Raw genomic sequence first — 16926 nt, forward strand, 5'->3', positions numbered from 1 at the left:
CCAAGTAGCTCCGCCCACTGTCCAAGTAACTCCGCCCACTGTCCAAGTAACTCCGCCCACTGTCCAAGTAACTCCGCCCACTGTCCAAGTGACTCCGCCCACTGTCCAAGTAACTCCACCCACTGTTCAAGTAACTCCGCCCACTGTTCAAGTAGCTCCACCCACTGTCCAAGTGACTCCGCCCACTGTTCAAGTAACTCCGCCCACTGTTCAAGTAGCTCCACCCACTGTTCAAGTGACTCAGCCCACTGTTCAAGTGACTCCGCCCACTGTTCAAGTAACTCCACCCACTGTTCAAGTGACTCAGCCCACTGTTCAAGTAACTCCACCCACTGTCCAAGAAACTCCGCCCACTGTCCAAGTAACTCCACCCACTGTTCAAGTGACTCCGCGCACTGTCCAAGTGACTCCGCCCACTGTCCAAGTAGCTCCGCCCACTGTCCAAGTGACTCCGCCCACTGTTCAAGTACTCCGCCCACTGTCCAAGTAACTCCACCCACTGTCCAAGTAGCTCCGCCCACTGTCCAAGTGACTCCGCCCACTGTCCAAGTAACTCCACCCACTGTCCAAGTGACTCCGCCCACTGTCCAAGTAACTCCACCCACTGTGCAAGTGACTCCGCCCACTGTCCAAGTGACTCCGCCCACTGTCCAAGTAGCTCCGCCCACTGTCTAAGTGACCCCAACCACTGTCCAAGTGACTCCGCCCACTGTCCAAGTAACTCCGCCCACTAAGTGACCCCACCCACTGTCCAAGTGACTCCGCCCACTGTCCAAGTAGCTCCACCCACTGTCCAAGTGACTCCGCCCACTGTTCAAGTAACTCCGCCCACTGTTCAAGTAGCTCCACCCACTGTTCAAGTGACTCAGCCCACTGTTCAAGTAACTCCACCCACTGTTCAAGTAACTCCACCCACTGTCCAAGTGACTCCGCCCACTGTTCAAGTAACTCCGCCCACTGTCCAAGTAACTCCACCCACTGTCCAAGTGACTCCGCCCACTGTCCAAGTAGCTCCGCCCACTGTCCAAGTAACTCCGCCCACTGTCCAAGTAACTCCGCCCACTGTCCAAGTAACTCCGCCCACTGTCCAAGTGACTCCGCCCACTGTCCAAGTAACTCCACCCACTGTTCAAGTAACTCCGCCCACTGTTCAAGTAGCTCCACCCACTGTCCAAGTGACTCCGCCCACTGTTCAAGTGACTCAGCCCACTGTTCAAGTGACTCCGCCCACTGTTCAAGTAACTCCACCCACTGTTCAAGTGACTCAGCCCACTGTTCAAGTAACTCCACCCACTGTCCAAGAAACTCCGCCCACTGTCCAAGTAACTCCACCCACTGTTCAAGTGACTCCGCGCACTGTCCAAGTGACTCCGCCCACTGTCCAAGTAGCTCCGCCCACTGTCCAAGTGACTCCGCCCACTGTTCAAGTACTCCGCCCACTGTCCAAGTAACTCCACCCACTGTCCAAGTAGCTCCGCCCACTGTCCAAGTGACTCCGCCCACTGTCCAAGTAACTCCACCCACTGTCCAAGTGACTCCGCCCACTGTCCAAGTAACTCCACCCACTGTCCAAGTGACTCCGCCCACTGTCCAAGTGACTCCGCCCACTGTCCAAGTAGCTCCGCCCACTGTCTAAGTGACCCCAACCACTGTCCAAGTGACTCCGCCCACTGTCCAAGTAACTCCGCCCACTAAGTGACCCCACCCACTGTCCAAGTGACTCCGCCCACTGTCCAAGTAGCTCCACCCACTGTCCAAGTGACTCCGCCCACTGTTCAAGTAACTCCGCCCACTGTTCAAGTAGCTCCACCCACTGTTCAAGTGACTCAGCCCACTGTTCAAGTAACTCCACCCACTGTTCAAGTAACTCCACCCACTGTTCAAGTGACTCCGCCCACTGTTCAAGTAACTCCACCCACTGTTCAAGTGACTCAGCCCACTGTTCAAGTAACTCCACCCACTGTCCAAGAAACTCTGCCCACTGTCCAAGTAACTCCACCCACTGTTCAAGTGACTCCGCGCACTGTCCAAGTGACTCCGCCCACTGTCCAAGTAGCTCCGCCCACTGTCCAAGTGACTCCGCCCACTGTTCAAGTACTCCGCCCACTGTCCAAGTAACTCCACCCACTGTCCAAGTAGCTCCGCCCACTGTCCAAGTGACTCCGCCCACTGTCCAAGTAACTCCACCCACTGTCCAAGTGACTCCGCCCACTGTCCAAGTAACTCCACCCACTGTCCAAGTGACTCCGCCCACTGTCCAAGTGACTCCGCCCACTGTCCAAGTAGCTCCGCCCACTGTCTAAGTGACCCCAACCACTGTCCAAGTGACTCCGCCCACTGTCCAAGTAACTCCACCCACTGTCCAAGTAACTCCGCCCACTGTTCAAGTAACTCCACCCACTGTCCAAGTAACTCCACCCACTGTCCAAGTAACTCCACCCCCTGTCCAAGTAACTCCACCCCCTGTCCAAGTAACTCCACCCCCTGTCCAAGTAACTCCACCCCCTGTCCAAGTAACTCCACCCCCTGTCCAAGTAACTCCACCCACTGTTCAAGTAACTCCACCCACTGTTCAAGTAACTCCACCCCCTGTCCAAGTAACTCCGCCCACTGTTCAAGTAACTCCACCCACTGTCCAAGTAACTCCACCCACTGTCCAAGTAACTCCACCCACTGTCCAAGTAACTCCACCCACTGTTCAAGTAACTCCACCCCCTGTCCAAGTAACTCCGCCCACTGTTCAAGTAACTCCACCCCCTGTCCAAGTAACTCCGCCCACTGTCCAAGTAACTCCACCCCCTGTCCAAGTAACTCCACCCACTGTCCAAGTAACTCCACCCACTGTTCAAGTAGCTCCGCCCACTGTCCAAGTAACTCCACCCACTGTCCAAGTAACTCCACCCACTGTCCAAGTAACTCCGCCCACTGTTCAAGTAACTCCACCCACTGTTCAAGTGACTCCACCCACTGTCCAAGTAACTCCACCCCCTGTCCAAGTAACTCCACCCCCTGTCCAAGTAACTCCACCCACTGTCCAAGTAACTCCACCCACTGTCCAAGTAACTCCACCCACTGTCCAAGTAACTCCGCCCACTGTCCAAGTAACTCCGCCCACTGTTCAAGTAACTCCACCCACTGTCCAAGTCCCTCCGCCCACTGTTCAAGTAACTCCACCCACTGTTCAAGTAACTTCGCCCACTGTCCAAGTAACTCCACCCACTGTCCAAGTGACTCCGCCCACTGTTCAAGTGACTCCGCCCACTGTTCAAGTGACTCCACCCACTGTCCAAGTAACTCCACCCACTGTTCAAGTAGCTCCACCCACTGTTCAAGTAGCTCCACCCACTGTTCAAGTGACTCCGCCCACTGTCCAAGTAACTCCGCCCACTGTTCAAGTAGCTCCACCCACTGTCCAAGTAACTCCACCCACTGTCCAAGTAACTCCACCCACTGTTCAAGTGACTCCGCCCACTGTCCAAGTAGCTCCACCCACTGTCCAAGTAACTCCACCCACTGTCCAAGTAACTCCACCCACTGTTCAAGTAGCTCCACCCACTGTCCAAGTAACTCCACCCACTGTCCAAGTAGCTCCACCCACTGTTCAAGTAACTCCACCCACTGTCCAAGTAACTCCACCCACTGTTCAAGTGACTCCGCCCACTGTCCAAGTAGCTCCACCCACTGTTCAAGTAACTCCACCCACTGTTCAAGTAACTCCACCCACTGTCCAAGTAACTCCGCCCACTGTTCAAGTAGCTCCACCCACTGTCCAAGTAACTCCACCCACTGTCCAAGTAACTCCACCCACTGTTCAAGTGACTCCACCCACTGTCCAAGTAACTCCGCCCACTGTTCAAGTAACTCCACCCACTGTTCAAGTAACTCCACCCACTGTCCAAGTAACTCCGCCCACTGTTCAAGTAGCTCCACCCACTGTCCAAGTAACTCCACCCACTGTCCAAGTAACTCCACCCACTGTTCAAGTGACTCCACCCACTGTCCAAGTAACTCCGCCCACTGTTCAAGTAACTCCGCCCACTGTTCAAGTAACTCCACCCACTGTTCAAGTGACTCCACCCACTGTCCAAGTAACTCCGCCCACTGTTCAAGTAACTCCACCCACTGTTCAAGTGACTCCGCCCACTGTCCAAGTAGCTCCACCCACTGTCCAAGAAACTCCACCCACTGTCCAAGTAACTCCGCCCACTGTTCAAGTAGCTCCACCCACTGTCCAAGTAACTCCACCCACTGTCCAAGTAACTCCACCCACTGTTCAAGTGACTCCACCCACTGTCCAAGTAACTCCACCCACTGTTCAAGTAGCTCCACCCACTGTTCAAGTGACTCCGCCCACTGTTCAAGTAACTCCACCCACTGTTCAAGTGACTCCACCCACTGTCCAAGTAACTCCACCCACTGTTCAAGTAGCTCCACCCACTGTTCAAGTGACTCCGCCCACTGTCCAAGTAACTCCACCCACTGTCCAAGTAACTCCGCCCACTGTTCAAGTAGCTCCACCCACTGTCCAAGTAACTCCACCCACTGTCCAAGTAACTCCACCCACTGTTCAAGTGACTCCACCCACTGTCCAAGTAACTCCACCCACTGTTCAAGTAGCTCCACCCACTGTTCAAGTGACTCCACCCACTGTTCAAGTAACTCCACCCACTGTTCAAGTAACTCCACCCACTGTCCAAGTAGCTCCGCCCACTGTCCAAGTGACTCCACCCACTGTCCAAGTGACTCCGCCCACTGTCCAAGTGACTCCGCCCACTGTCCAAGTGACTCCGCCCACTGTCCAAGTGACTCCGCCCACTGTCCAAGTAGCTCCGCCCATTGTCCAAGTAACTCCACCCACTGTCCAAGTGACTCCGCCCACTGTTCAAGTAACTCCGCCCACTGTTCAAGTAACTCCGCCCACTGTCCAAGTGACTCCGCCCACTGTCCAAGTGACTCCGCCCACTGTCCAAGTGACTCCACCCACTGTCCAAGTAACTCCACCCACTGTCCAAGTGACTCCGCCCACTGTCCAAGTGACTCCGCCCACTGTCCAAGTACCTCCGCCCACTGTCCAAGTGACTCCGCCCACTGTTCAAGTGACTCCACCCACTGTCCAAGTGACTCCGCCCACTGTTCAAGTAACTCCGCCCACTGTCCAAGTGACTCCGCCCACTGTTCAAGTAGCTCCACCCACTGTCCAAGTGACTCCGCCCACTGTTCAAGTAGCTCCACCCACTGTCCAAGTGACTCCGCCCACTGTTCAAGTAACTCCGCCCACTGTCCAAGTATCTCCACCCACTGTCCAAGTGACTCCGCCCACTGTCCAAGTAGCTCCGCCCACTGTCCAAGTAACTCCGCCCACTGTCCAAGTAACTCCGCCCACTGTCCAAGTAACTCCGCCCACTGTCCAAGTGACTCCGCCCACTGTCCAAGTAACTCCACCCACTGTTCAAGTAACTCCGCCCACTGTTCAAGTAGCTCCACCCACTGTCCAAGTGACTCCGCCCACTGTTCAAGTAACTCCGCCCACTGTTCAAGTAGCTCCACCCACTGTTCAAGTGACTCAGCCCACTGTTCAAGTAACTCCACCCACTGTCCAAGAAACTCCGCCCACTGTCCAAGTAACTCCACCCACTGTTCAAGTGACTCCGCGCACTGTCCAAGTGACTCCGCCCACTGTCCAAGTAGCTCCGCCCACTGTCCAAGTGACTCCGCCCACTGTTCAAGTACTCCGCCCACTGTCCAAGTAACTCCACCCACTGTCCAAGTAGCTCCGCCCACTGTCCAAGTGACTCCGCCCACTGTCCAAGTAACTCCACCCACTGTCCAAGTGACTCCGCCCACTGTCCAAGTAACTCCACCCACTGTCCAAGTGACTCCGCCCACTGTCCAAGTGACTCCGCCCACTGTCCAAGTAGCTCCGCCCACTGTCTAAGTGACCCCAACCACTGTCCAAGTGACTCCGCCCACTGTCCAAGTAACTCCGCCCACTAAGTGACCCCACCCACTGTCCAAGTGACTCCGCCCACTGTCCAAGTAACTCCACCCACTGTCCAAGTGACTCCGCCCACTGTCCAAGTAGCTCCGCCCACTGTCTAAGTAACTCCACCCCCTGTCCAAGTAACTCCACCCACTGTCCAAGTAACTCCACCCACTGTTCAAGTAGCTCCGCCCACTGTCCAAGTGACTCCGCCCACTGTCCAAGTGACTCCGCCCACTGTCCAAGTAGCTCCACCCACTGTCCAAGTAACTCCACCCCCTGTCCAAGTAACTCCACCCACTGTCCAAGTAACTCCACCCACTGTTCAAGTAGCTCCGCCCACTGTTCAAGTAACTCCACCCACTGTCCAAGTAACTCCACCCACTGTTCAAGTAACTCCACCCACTGTCCAAGTAACTCCACCCCCTGTCCAAGTAACTCCACCCACTGTCCAAGTAACTCCACCCACTGTCCAAGTAGCTCCGCCCACTGTCCAAGTAACTCCACCCACTGTCCAAGTAACTCCGCCCACTCTTCAAGTAGCTCCGCCCACTGTCCAAGTAACTCCACCCACTGTCCAAGTAACTCCACCCACTGTTCAAGTAGCTCCGCCCACTGTCCAAGTAACTCCACCCACTGTCCAAGTAACTCCGCCCACTGTTCAAGTAGCTCCGCCCACTGTCCAAGTAACTCCACCCACTGTCCAAGTAACTCCACCCACTGTTCAAGTAGCTCCGCCCACTGTCCAAGTAACTCCACCCCCTGTCCAAGTAACTCCACCCACTGTCCAAGTAACTCCACCCACTGTCCAAGTAACTCCGCCCACTGTTCAAGTAACTCCACCCACTGTTCAAGTGACTCCACCCACTGTCCAAGTAACTCCACCCCCTGTCCAAGTAACTCCACCCCCTGTCCAAGTAACTCCACCCCCTGTCCAAGTAACTCCACCCCCTGTCCAAGTAACTCCACCCACTGTCCAAGTAACTCCACCCACTGTCCAAGTAACTCCGCCCACTGTTCAAGTAACTCCACCCACTGTTCAAGTGACTCCACCCACTGTCCAAGTAACTCCACCCCCTGTCCAAGTAACTCCACCCCCTGTCCAAGTAACTCCACCCCCTGTCCAAGTAACTCCACCCCCTGTCCAAGTAACTCCACCCCCTGTCCAAGTAACTCCACCCACTGTTCAAGTAACTCCACCCACTGTTCAAGTAACTCCACCCCCTGTCCAAGTAACTCCGCCCACTGTTCAAGTAACTCCACCCCCTGTCCAAGTAACTCCGCCCACTGTCCAAGTAACTCCACCCCCTGTCCAAGTAACTCCACCCACTGTCCAAGTAACTCCACCCACTGTTCAAGTAGCTCCGCCCACTGTCCAAGTAACTCCACCCACTGTTCAAGTAACTCCACCCACTGTTCAAGTGACTCCACCCACTGTCCAAGTAACTCCACCCCCTGTCCAAGTAACTCCACCCCCTGTCCAAGTAACTCCACCCACTGTCCAAGTAACTCCACCCACTGTCCAAGTAACTCCACCCACTGTCCAAGTAACTCCGCCCACTGTTCAAGTAACTCCACCCACTGTTCAAGTGACTCCACCCACTGTCCAAGTAACTCCACCCCCTGTCCAAGTAACTCCACCCCCTGTCCAAGTAACTCCACCCACTGTCCAAGTAACTCCACCCACTGTCCAAGTAACTCCACCCACTGTCCAAGTAACTCCGCCCACTGTCCAAGTAACTCCGCCCACTGTTCAAGTAACTCCACCCACTGTCCAAGTCCCTCCGCCCACTGTTCAAGTAACTCCACCCACTGTTCAAGTAACTTCGCCCACTGTCCAAGTAACTCCACCCACTGTCCAAGTGACTCCGCCCACTGTTCAAGTAGCTCCGCCCACTGTTCAAGTGACTCCACCCACTGTCCAAGTAACTCCACCCACTGTTCAAGTAGCTCCACCCACTGTTCAAGTAGCTCCACCCACTGTTCAAGTGACTCCGCCCACTGTCCAAGTAACTCGGCCCACTGTTCAAGTAGCTCCACCCACTGTCCAAGTAACTCCACCCACTGTCCAAGTAACTCCACCCACTGTTCAAGTGACTCCGCCCACTGTCCAAGTAGCTCCACCCACTGTCCAAGTAACTCCACCCACTGTCCAAGTAACTCCGCCCACTGTTCAAGTAGCTCCACCCACTGTCCAAGTAACTCCACCCACTGTCCAAGTAGCTCCACCCACTGTTCAAGTAACTCCACCCACTGTCCAAGTAACTCCACCCACTGTTCAAGTGACTCCGCCCACTGTCCAAGTAGCTCCACCCACTGTTCAAGTAACTCCACCCACTGTCCAAGTAACTCCGCCCACTGTTCAAGTAGCTCCACCCACTGTCCAAGTAACTCCACCCACTGTCCAAGTAACTCCACCCACTGTTCAAGTGACTCCACCCACTGTCCAAGTAACTCCGCCCACTGTTCAAGTAACTCCACCCACTGTCCAAGTAACTCCACCCACTGTCCAAGTAACTCCGCCCACTGTTCAAGTAGCTCCACCCACTGTCCAAGTAACTCCACCCACTGTCCAAGTAACTCCACCCACTGTTCAAGTGACTCCACCCACTGTCCAAGTAACTCCGCCCACTGTTCAAGTAACTCCGCCCACTGTTCAAGTAACTCCACCCACTGTTCAAGTGACTCCACCCACTGTCCAAGTAACTCCGCCCACTGTTCAAGTAACTCCACCCACTGTTCAAGTGACTCCGCCCACTGTCCAAGTAGCTCCACCCACTGTCCAAGAAACTCCACCCACTGTCCAAGTAACTCCGCCCACTGTTCAAGTAGCTCCACCCACTGTCCAAGTAACTCCACCCACTGTCCAAGTAACTCCACCCACTGTTCAAGTGACTCCACCCACTGTCCAAGTAACTCCACCCACTGTTCAAGTAGCTCCACCCACTGTTCAAGTGACTCCGCCCACTGTTCAAGTAACTCCACCCACTGTTCAAGTGACTCCACCCACTGTCCAAGTAACTCCACCCACTGTTCAAGTAGCTCCACCCACTGTTCAAGTGACTCCGCCCACTGTCCAAGTAACTCCACCCACTGTCCAAGTAACTCCGCCCACTGTTCAAGTAGCTCCACCCACTGTTCAAGTAACTCCACCCACTGTCCAAGTAACTCCACCCACTGTTCAAGTGACTCCACCCACTGTCCAAGTAACTCCACCCACTGTTCAAGTAGCTCCACCCACTGTTCAAGTGACTCCACCCACTGTTCAAGTAACTCCACCCACTGTTCAAGTAGCTCCACCCACTGTTCAAGTGACTCCGCCCACTGTCCAAGTAACTCCGCCCACTGTTCATGTAGCTCCACCCACTGTTCAAGTAACTCCGCCCACTGTCCAAGTAACTCCACCCACTGTTCAAGTAGCTCCACCCACTGTTCAAGTAGCTCCACCCACTGTTCAAGTAACTCCGCCCACTGTTCAAGTAGCTCCACCCACTGTCCAAGTGACTCCGCCCAATGTCCAAGTAACTCCGCCCACTGTTCAAGTAGCTCCACCCACTGTTCAAGTGACTCCGCCCACTGTCCAAGTAACTCCGCCCACTGTCCAAGTAACTCCGCCCACTGTTCAAGTAGCTCCACCCACTGTTCAAGTAACTCCGCCCACTGTTCAAGTAGCTCCACCCACTGTTCAAGTAGCTCCACCCACTGTTCAAGTGACTCCACCCACTGTTCAAGTAGCTCCACCCACTGTTCATGTAACTCCGCCCACTGTCCAAGTGACTCCGCCCACTGTCCAAGTGACTCCGCCCACTGTCCAAGTAACTCCACCCACTGTCCAAGTGACTCCGCCCACTGTCCAAGTGACTCCGCCCACTGTTCAAGTAACTCCGCCCACTGTCCAAGTGACTCCGCCCACTGTTCAAGTGACTCCGCCCACTGTTCAAGTGACTCCGCCCACTGTCCAAGTAACTCCACCCACTGTTCATGTAACTCCGCCCACTGTCCAAGTAGCTCCGCCCACTGTCCAAGTAACTCCACCCACTGTCCAAGTAACTCCACCCACTGTCCAAGTAGCTCCGCCCACTGTCCAAGTAACTCCGCCCACTGTCCAAGTAACTCCACCCACTGTCCAAGTAGCTCCGCCCACTGTCCAAGTAACTCCGCCCACTGTCCAAGTAACTCCACCCACTGTCCAAGTAACTCCACCCACTGTCCAAGTGACTCCGCCCACTGTCCAAGTAGCTCCGCCCACTGTCCAAGTAACTCCGCCCACTGTCCAAGTAACTCCGCCCACTGTCCAAGTAACTTCGCCCACTGTCTAAGTGACCCCACCCACTGTCCAAGTGACTCCGCCCACTGTCCAAGTAACTCCGCCCACTGTCCAAGTAACTTCGCCCACTGTCCAAGTAACTCCACCCACTGTCCAAGTAACTCCGCCCACTGTCCAAGTAACTTCGCCCACTGTCTAAGTGACCCCACCCACTGTCCAAGTGACTCCGCCCACTGTCCAAGTAGCTCCGCCCACTGTCCAAGTGACTCCGCCCACTGTCCAAGTGACTCCACCCACTGTCCAAGTAGCTCCACCCACTGTCCAAGTAACTCCACCCACTGTCCAAGTAACTCCACCCACTGTTCAAGTAGCTCCACCCACTGTCCAAGTAACTCCACCCACTGTCCAAGTGACTCCGCCCACTGTTCAAGTAACTCCGCCCACTGTCCAAGTAACTCCGCCCACTGTCCAAGTAACTCCACCCACTGTCCAAGTCCCTCCGCCCACTGTTGAAGTAACTCCGCCCACTGTCCAAGTAACTCCACCCACTGTCCAAGTGACTCCGCCCACTGTTCAAGTAACTCCGCCCACTGTCCAAGTAACTCCACCCACTGTCCAAGTGACTCCGCCCACTGTCCAAGTAGCTCCGCCCACTGTCCAAGTAGCTCCGCCCACTGTCCAAGTGACTCCGCCCACTGTTCAAGTGACTCCGCCCACTGTTCAAGTGACTCCGCCCACTGTCCAAGTAACTCCACCCACTGTCCAAGTAGCTCCGCCCACTGTCCAAGTAACTCCACCCACTGTCCAAGTGACTCCGCCCACTGTTCAAGTGACTCCGCCCACTGTCCAAGTAGCTCCGCCCACTGTCCAAGTGACTCCGCCCACTGTTCAAGTGACTCCACCCACTGTCCAAGTAACTCCACCCACTGTCCAAGTGACTCCGCCCACTGTCCAAGCAGCTCCACCCACTGTCCAAGTAACTCCGCCCACTGTCCAAGCAGCTCCACCCACTGTCCAAGTAACTCCGCCCACTGTCCAAGTTGCTCCGCCCACTGTCCAAGTGACTCCGCCCACTATTACTTATGGCCAGCTAGTCTATTGTTTTGCATAGCAAGTTGTGTTAAAAAAATAAAAACACTCACGGCAAGCGAAACCTCATCGTGGCACACACGCTTCACCAACTGGGCTTCGCCAGCAATTTCCTCGGACGCCCGCGGGACCTCCCGTGATTCCCCGGAAACCGCTACTTTCCAGGCCATCCGTGTGGTCTTAGCAGGGGGCACCTCGAGTTCATCCACGGGCGCCGGCGCTTTCCTGGCTGGCCGCGGGGTCTCGGCAGGCAGCGGTGATTCTTCCCTTGGGTCCTCGGATTCTGGCACTTGCTTGACTGCAGGTGGTGCCACCTTGGCCGGGCAGGCCTCCTTTGGTTCCGCCAACACGGACACTTTCCTGGACGCCCTTGGGGTCTTCCGTAGGTCTTCTGCCGACTCCACCGGCATCGGCACTTTTCTGGCCACCTGTGGGGTCTCGGGCGAGTCGTCCGTGGACTTTGCCGTCGCTGGAACTTTCCTGGACAACCTTTGGAGCTTCGATCGGTCCTCTTTCGGCTCTGCCAGCACGGGCATTTTCTTGGACGCCTGTAGGGTCCTAGCCGGTGGGGGGTCCCCCTTCGATTCTGCCGGCGCGGGCACGTTATTGGCCGGCCATGGGTCCTCAGCAGCCGAGGAGTCCTTGTAGGGCGCCGGGATAGTCCTCGGACGTTTCTGGGGACGCCCGTGCCGAGGTGCCGGAACTCCGCGCGCTCGAGGCGGAGCCAAGCTACTCCTCGTGCCGTTACCGTCGTCGTCGTCGGTGGTGTCGTTGAATTCGCTAGGGGTAGCCCCACCTCTGTCGGACCCAACTGTGGAGTCATAAGAGCAGAATTCCGAACGAATTGGCGCTCGTGACAAATTAAACCGCGCCAACAGAGTTACCGCGTTGTATACGCACGTCTCGACTCGTTCGTCGTGCGTGACATCGGTCAGCATGCCGTAAGGACGCGGCTCCGCCGCTTCATTGCGTCCGACGTCAGCGGCTCGGCTTCTGCAGTGGAAAAGCAACCTGGCGCCTGCCGAGCCGTGTCAGGCTGACTCGGCACGGCCCTGGCACGTCTCAGTTGCTTCCAGTGGAAAACGTGTACGAGTACTAAAGAGGAGCATTGTGGGTATAGGAAGTGCAGGCAGGGCACCGTGGGCACAGGGAGTGTGGGTGGGGCACTGTGGGTGTGGGAGTGTGGGTGGGGCACTGTGGGTGTGGGAGTGTGGGTGGGGCACTGTGGGTAGAGGGAGTGTGGGTGGGGCACTGTGGGTGTAGGATGTGTGGGTGGGGCACTGTGGGTGTGGGAGTGTGGGTGGGGCACTGTGGGTGTGGGAGTGTGGGTGGGGCACTGTGGGTGTAGAAGTGTGGGTGGGGCACTGTGGGTGGGGCACTGTGGGTGTGGGATGTGTGGGTGGGGCACTGTGGGTGTGGGAGTGTGGGTGGGGCACTGTGGGTGTAGGAGTGTGGGTGGGGCACTGTGGGTGTAGGAGTGTGGGTGGGGCACTGTGGGTGTGGGAGTGTGGGTGGGGCACTGTGGGTAGAGGGAGTGTGGGTGGGGCACTGTGGGTGTAGGATGTGTGGGTGGGGCACTGTGGGTGTGGGAGTGTGGGTGGGGCACTGTGGGTGTGGGAGTGTGGGTGGGGCACTGTGGGTGTAGGAGTGTGGGTGGGGCACTGTGGGTGTAGGAGTGTGGGTGGGGCACTGTGGGTGTGGGAGTGTGGGTGGGGCACTGTGGGTAGAGGGAGTGTGGGTGGGGCACTGTGGGTGTAGGATGTGTGGGTGGGGCACTGTGGGTGTGGGAGGGGCACTGTGGGTGTGGGAGTGTGGGTGGGGCACTGTGGGTGTAGGAGTGTGGGTGGGGCACTGTGGGTGGGGCACTGTGGGTGTGGGATGTGTGGGTGGGGCACTGTGGGTGTGGGAGTGTGGGTGGGGCACTGTGGATGTAGGAGTGTGGGTGGGGCACTGTGGGTGTAGGAGTGTGGGTGGGGCACTGTGGGTGTAGGGAGTGTGGGTGGGGCACTGTGGGTGTAGGGAGTGTGGGTGGGGCACTGTGGGTGTGGGAGTGTGGGTGGGGCACTGTGGGTGTGGGAGTGTGGGTGGGGCACTGTGGGTGTGGGAGTGTGGGTGGGGCACTGTGGGTGTAGGAGTGTTGGTGGGGCACTGTGGGTGGGGCACTGTGGGTGTGGGATGTGTGGGTGGGGCACTGTGGGTGTGGGAGTGTGGCTGGGGCACTGTGGGTGTAGGGAGTGTGGGTGGGGCACTGTGGGTGTGGGAGTGTGGGTGGGGCACTGTGGGTGTGGGAGTGTGGGTGGGGCACTGTGGGTGTAGGGAGTGTGGGTGGGGCACTGTGGGTGTGGGAGTGTGGGTGGGGCACTGTGGGTGTGGGAGTGTGGGTGGGGCACTGTGGGTGTAGGAGTGTGGGTGGGGCACTGTGGGTGTAGGGAGTGTGGGTGGGGCACTGTGGGTGTAGGGAGTGTGGGTGGGGCACTGTGGGTGTGGGAGTGTGGGTGGGGCACTGTGGGTGTAGGATGTGTGGGTGGGGCACTGTGGGTAGAGGATGTGTGGGTGGGGCACCGTGTCACGGCCCTGGTACAGCTCGGTTGTTTCCAGTGGCAAGGACATAAGAATGCCAAAGAGGAGGAGCACTGTGGGTCGAGGAAGTGCGGGCAGGGGAGGGACTGTGGGCATATGGAGTGCGAGGAGGGCGGCACCGTTCACGGGCTCCATGAAGGCGGCGATGGCTCCGGTCATGCGGAGCACCTGCGCGGCGTGCAAAGTCAAGCGGTCGCGGGCAGCGTGCGCGTCGAGCCGACCCCGGTAGGCAAAGTCCAGGAGCCGGGACACGGCCAGAGGGCCCAGCGTGGGGGGCAGCTCGCACAGCCAGTGCCCGGGCACAGCTGCGCACAAAAGACAGAGGCAAAGATCCCACCCCCCGTATAGGCTTATCAGATTGTTGGAGGCCGAGCCGACCTAGGGGAGGCCCAGGACCGGTTGAGCTAATCGTCACTGGTGTTGGTTGTGAACGGGAATCGAACCCGGGTGGCCGCACACACAACACATGCACACACGCGGGTCGCCGGGTTTGTAACGCAGCATGCAAACCGCTACACTCCCGCTTCCCACGGACGCACGCACAGGCACATTCGAAGGTATGAAAAAGACATTAAAGATCCTCCGTATAGCCTTAACAGACTGTTAGGGCAAGTACTGTTAGCGAGCACCTGTGAAGGCCGGTTACAGCACACGAGGAGGTGGGTGGCCAGCACCACGCCCAGTGGCGATGTTGTTTACATACCGCACCAGGTACTCATTTGAGGAAGAGTCGTCCTAGGGGTGGCCCAGCACCGATTCAAATATTCGTCACTCGAGTTGGTGGCACTTGGGTCACTGGGTTCGTAGCGTAATGTCTAACCGTTGTGCCACCACTCCTCCAGCCGTGGACACACATACAGGCATGCATGCACAGGGAGGCAAAGTGAAAAACACATGGACAGGCACAAATACAACACGTGGGGTGAACACAAACGTGCAAGGAACACAGATTAACACAAGGCATGCCTCAACCATTACAAGCTCATGTTCATGACGCATGGCCATAATCTTGAGAAACATTTTTGCAATTAAAATTAATTATATTCTGTAAGCACTTTTTTTCAGTGCGATTTGATCAATTGCAGTGTAAAGGGGCCAAATTAAAACGGTGATTGTAATGTAATTGTAGTTTTCAGCTAACGATGCTGCATTAACTGTATTTAAAATTGAACAAGTCTGCCCAGTATTCACGTGCAATTATTTCACCATATTTCTTTTTCTGCACATGACAAGAGCTGCGAGCTATTTGAAAGTTTTCCGCATTTGAACCCAGCTCAGCGCTTTGATTGACCTCCGAGCCACCGAGCCACATCGCAAAAAGATTGACTTAACTTGACGGTCGTGTTTACTTGTGTATTGCTAGGGGCAGACCAATGCGTTGTGACATGGCGAGGGAAACCTGGTCGGAGGCGAGGAATCCACTGTCCCAGTGAGCTGGGATGAATCGTTGGCGTCTCATTCCTCGTGGCCATCTCCGCATCCCTTACAGGTTCCTCCTCTTCTGCCACAGCTGTCTCCGGGTCACTTCTCTCAGTTAATGCACTGCTGCTGTGCTCCTCAGCCGTCTGATAGCAACTTAAAACTGTCTCTCCAATCACTATCTCCACAATCTTCAGGACCGCCTGCTCTTCCTTGAGAGCGGCATCTCCCTCTTTCCACAGAACCTCCTCTCCTTCCTTCACATTCGTTTGCTCATCCCTCGTCATCGTCTCCCCTTCTTCCAGAGCTGTCGCCCCTTCCGTCGCGGCTGCGCCCCCACCGTCGTTTCCGATGGCTGCGCCAAGGCTGTCCTTCTCAGCCGACGTCTGGTCTCTCGCATCGGCCGCATCTGCCGCCTCCTCCTCCTCCTCTGTCCTCACGGCCATATCAACGCCACTTCCTTCGCTCACCGCGTGGCCATTGCTCCCGGCCGAGGTCCCCTCGTTCCCGACCATCTCCCCGTCCTCCCACGCGCGTTCCCACCGGTCTGCCCCCCCGTCGTTAGCATCGCCGCCGGCGCCACCGCCGCCGCCATCCTGCACGTCCCCACACGTCTCGATGACGGCGTCTCGAAAGAGAGGGCTGCACGCGGCCAGCACGGCGCGATGGCACGGCATCAGAACCACGAGCTCCCCGGCACCACCTCCCGTTCCCTCCGCTCCCCCACCAGCTCCCCCACTAGCTCTCCCACCAGCTCCCTCCGCTCCCCCAGCTCTCCCTCGGCCGAGCTCCCTCCCCACGCCCCTCCTCCGCCTGGTTGTGCCGCATCCCGATGATGCTGCGGTAGCAGCAGCAGGAGGAGGAGCAGGAGGAGGGACGTGGACGATGAGCGCCAGGTCGCAGAGCGAGGAGCCCGAGAGGCGTTGGGCGCTCAGCGTCGTCATGATGGAGACGCAGTGGTCGGGGCACGGGCGAACCGTCATGGTGTCGGTGGAGGGGAGGAGGAGGTGGTGAAAATGGTAGTGGTAGGGAGGAGGTGAGAATGGTGGGGGTAAGAGGAGGATATAGAGGAGCTGGAGGAAGAGGTCAGCAGAAGAGGAAGGAGAGTAAACCGCGAGTTAGTGGAGATGCAGGATAATTGGATGAAAGATTGAGGTGGAGTAGAAAGCAGAGGGGGCTTAGAGATGGAGGATAAGCGAGGGCAAGGAGGGCAGAAAGGAGAGATGTGGTGAAGGTCGAGAGGAGATGGGGAGCGTGGAGGAGATTGGGAGGGTGGAGGCGGGGGGGGTGAGGTGACTGCGAACGAGGTGGACGAGGAGAGGTGATGATGACGTTAGCAGAACGGGCAGAGTCACGCCATTCGACTGGAAGACGAGTGGACTCCAATTACCTGCAAAATCAATTGTCACAGTGTCAATCTCACAGTGCTGGTGTCACAATGTCGATGTCACAGTGCCGGTGTAACATCATCACAGTGCCGGTGTAACATCATCACAGCACGGGCACGCACACACTGTTCGTGCAACGTTGTCCCAGTGTCGAGTGCTGGTATCGCGGAACGAGAAGGCGCGCCGTGAGCGTCAGACACCGC

General features: G+C 56.9%; 1 protein-coding gene across 7 annotated transcripts in view; it reads right to left on the reverse strand.

Annotated features, from left to right (window-relative positions):
* Nucleotides 1-16926, reverse strand: part of LOC144730799 (uncharacterized) — a 31102-nt gene that overhangs the window by 13129 nt on the left and 1047 nt on the right. For 3 of the 7 annotated variants that reach the window (XM_078611555.1, XM_078611556.1, XM_078611554.1), the window contains exons 2-4: nt 15316-16725; nt 14036-14221; nt 11390-12147 (exon numbers count right to left, since the gene is read on the reverse strand). In XM_078611555.1, coding sequence (XP_078467681.1) covers nt 11390-12147; nt 14036-14221; nt 15316-16318 — 1947 coding nt within the window. In that variant the 5' untranslated portion in view covers nt 16319-16725. Of the gene's footprint in view, nt 1-11389; nt 12148-14035; nt 16726-16926 lie in introns of those variants that run through there. The other 4 variants (XM_078611557.1, XM_078611559.1, XM_078611558.1 and 1 more) reach the window with 4 other exon arrangements.

This window comes from Lampetra planeri, chromosome 36, assembly GCF_965212315.1.
Source record: "Lampetra planeri chromosome 36, kcLamPlan1.2.h2, whole genome shotgun sequence".
NCBI lineage: Eukaryota > Metazoa > Chordata > Hyperoartia > Petromyzontiformes > Petromyzontidae > Lampetra > Lampetra planeri.